Here is a 2554-nt window from a genome sequence, read left to right as displayed (position 1 = left end):
TACTTGTTGTGGGGTATAATTTATGCAAGCGTCTGGGGGTGAGGTACCAGTTATGGAGGATTTTATAGTTCATCTCCAGCAGAGCTGCTGAGGATGAAGAAGATTTGGTGTTAATAAAAATTGAGGTTGCTGTATGAGGTAGGATGATGACTCCTAGTTCCCTCTCCCAGGACTCAATAGTTCCCGGTAAGTTGCCAGGGGGAGGATGGGATAGTATAGAAACTGTGTAAAAATGATACACCCAACTGGGCAGGAACATAAATCCTGAGAACCAGTGAAAAAGTCAAATTTTGAGGGTCCTCAGAGTGAGACGGGATATTTGGAAGGAAGGGGATGTTGGTTATAGAGGGTCTCTTCTTGGCTTTTAAAGGTCTCACTGATTTTCATCTTCCACATCCTGCAGTGCTTCTTTAGTCTGTTCCTCACCATCACCCTGCATATCTGAAGTCCATAGTGTCAGGTTATCACGTAACAATTGCATGATAAGTGTGGAGTCTTTGTAACTTTCTTCACTCAGTGTATCCAGTTCTGCAATAGCATCATCAAATGCTGCTTTTGCCAACCTGCAGGCACGGTCAGGAGAATTAAGAATTTCATAGTAGAACACAGAGAAATTAAGCGCAAGACCTAAACGAATGGGATGTGTTGGAGGAAGTTCTGTCATTGCAATATCACTTGCAGCTTTATAAGCTACCAAACTGTTCTCCGCAGCCTCCTTCCTGTCATTTCCTACAGCAAATTCTGCCTTTCATTTTATAGTAAAAAACCTTGGATTCTCCACTATTTGCAGCTTGAATGAGGTGTTTGTCCAGTACATCCAGTATGTCATTACAGATGGATTTCAATTCACTTTCAACAGTTGTCCGATAATCCTTGATCATTTTAAGTTTATCTTCTCCTCCTTTGTTCTCCTCTTTCTGTTCAATGCTGCTTATTATTCTCCAGGACGCTCTTCTAGCTCCAATCACATTTTTATATGCTACAGAGAGCAAGTTTCTTTCATCTACCATCAATTCCACATCCATTCCTGCCACTTTCTTCATGGACTCAACCATTTCGTCATATCTTTCGGCCTGTTCTGCCAATTTGGCTTGATACACTAGATCATCTCGGTCATCCATGGCGTTAGCTAGCGGGATTTAAAGGCGATCTACTGGGCGGATGGAGGCTGATTGTGTGTCTCCCAGCGGCTCAACCCCTCTGTCTCTCTAGCTCTGCCCGGGAAAGATGGCGGTTCCTTGGCATTTTTATATTTTTTATTGTTGCATTTGGATTTTTTTACGCTCAGAGTCGTTTTTATTGCTGCAGCAATAATTATCACATTTTTATATGCTTTGTTATATTACTGTATGCTATTACAATCTAATATGTTTGACTACATCAATATGTTTATATGAGACATACGAGATATATCATACTCATTCTGCATTTTATCTAATAAAGGGTTAAGAGTAAACTATTGTATTACTAGTTGTATGTTTATCAGATATTGTATTACTAGTTGTATGTTTATCAGATATCTGCCAAGACTGATATTCTCAATTATTCAATATTAGATCGAGAGACATTACACTCTTTTAGACATCACGCCTTATTATTTTTCGACTTTCTATTCTCATCTCAGCTCTTATTAGCCACTATTTCCTATAACATTATATTTCCTATAACATTATATTTCTGATAACATTATATGTTTGTTAGCACATGCAGTGACCTACAATAGACAGTGTTGCATTTATCACATTACTACAAAGAAGCCCTAAGGCACTCCTTTTCTTTCCTTTTGTATATGTTACTTTTTTATATACAAGTAGCTATAATGTTTTGACTTCTAGATTAGTCACATTTATTTCACAAACCACCTATTATTTCTAACACACTGTGCACGATCGCACACAGTGGAGCCTTTATGATTTATTTCTCTATTGTTTAATTTTTTAAATCTTTTGATTTTGCACCTTCTGTTGATTTGTGTATAACTTTTTGTTTAATAAGTTTCTCAAGCACATGCTCTTGCTTATAATTGAATATAACAGTTATAATTGAATTTAACTGATATAATGGCCTCTATTTATCAAAGTCTGGCGGACCTGATCCGACAGTGCGGATCAGGTCCGCCAGACCTCGCTGAATACGGAGAGCAATACACTCTCCGTATTCAACATTGCACCAGCAGCTCACAAGAGCTGCTGGTGCAACGCCGCCCCCTGCAGACTCGCGGCCAATCGGCTGCCAGCAGGGGGGTGTCAATCAACCCGATCGTACTCGATCGGGTTGAATTGCGGCGATGTCTGTCCACCTGCTCAGGCGGACAGGTTATTGAGCAGCGGTCTTTAGACCGCTGCTTCATAACTGGTGTTTCTGGTGAGCCTGCAGGTTATGGAGCAGCGGCCTTTTCATAACTGGTGTTTCTGGTGAGCCTGCAGGTTATGGAGCAGCGGCCTTTTCATAACTGGTGTTTCTGGTGAGCCTGAAGGTTATGGAGCAGAGGCCTTTTCATAACTGGTGTTTCTGGTGAGCCTGCAGGTTATGGAGCAGCGGCCTTTTCATAACT

The 2554-nt window shown here is 40.6% G+C and overlaps 1 protein-coding gene across 1 annotated transcript; it reads right to left on the bottom strand.

Annotated features, from left to right (window-relative positions):
- Positions 1 to 233: 233 nt before the first annotated feature.
- LOC128655451 (14-3-3 protein epsilon-like) lies at positions 234 to 1235 on the bottom strand. The gene is given in 2 exon segments (XM_053709071.1): positions 234 to 743; positions 745 to 1235. Coding segments are annotated over 2 exon segments (747 nt in total). The 5' UTR covers positions 1122 to 1235; the 3' UTR covers positions 234 to 373.
- Positions 1236 to 2554: the final 1319 nt, after the last annotated feature.

The sequence above is a fragment of the Bombina bombina genome, chromosome 4, assembly GCF_027579735.1.
Source record: "Bombina bombina isolate aBomBom1 chromosome 4, aBomBom1.pri, whole genome shotgun sequence".
Lineage (NCBI taxonomy): Eukaryota > Metazoa > Chordata > Amphibia > Anura > Bombinatoridae > Bombina > Bombina bombina.
Note: the sequence above shows the minus strand (reverse complement) of the source record. Positions and strands in the feature narration are given on the sequence as shown.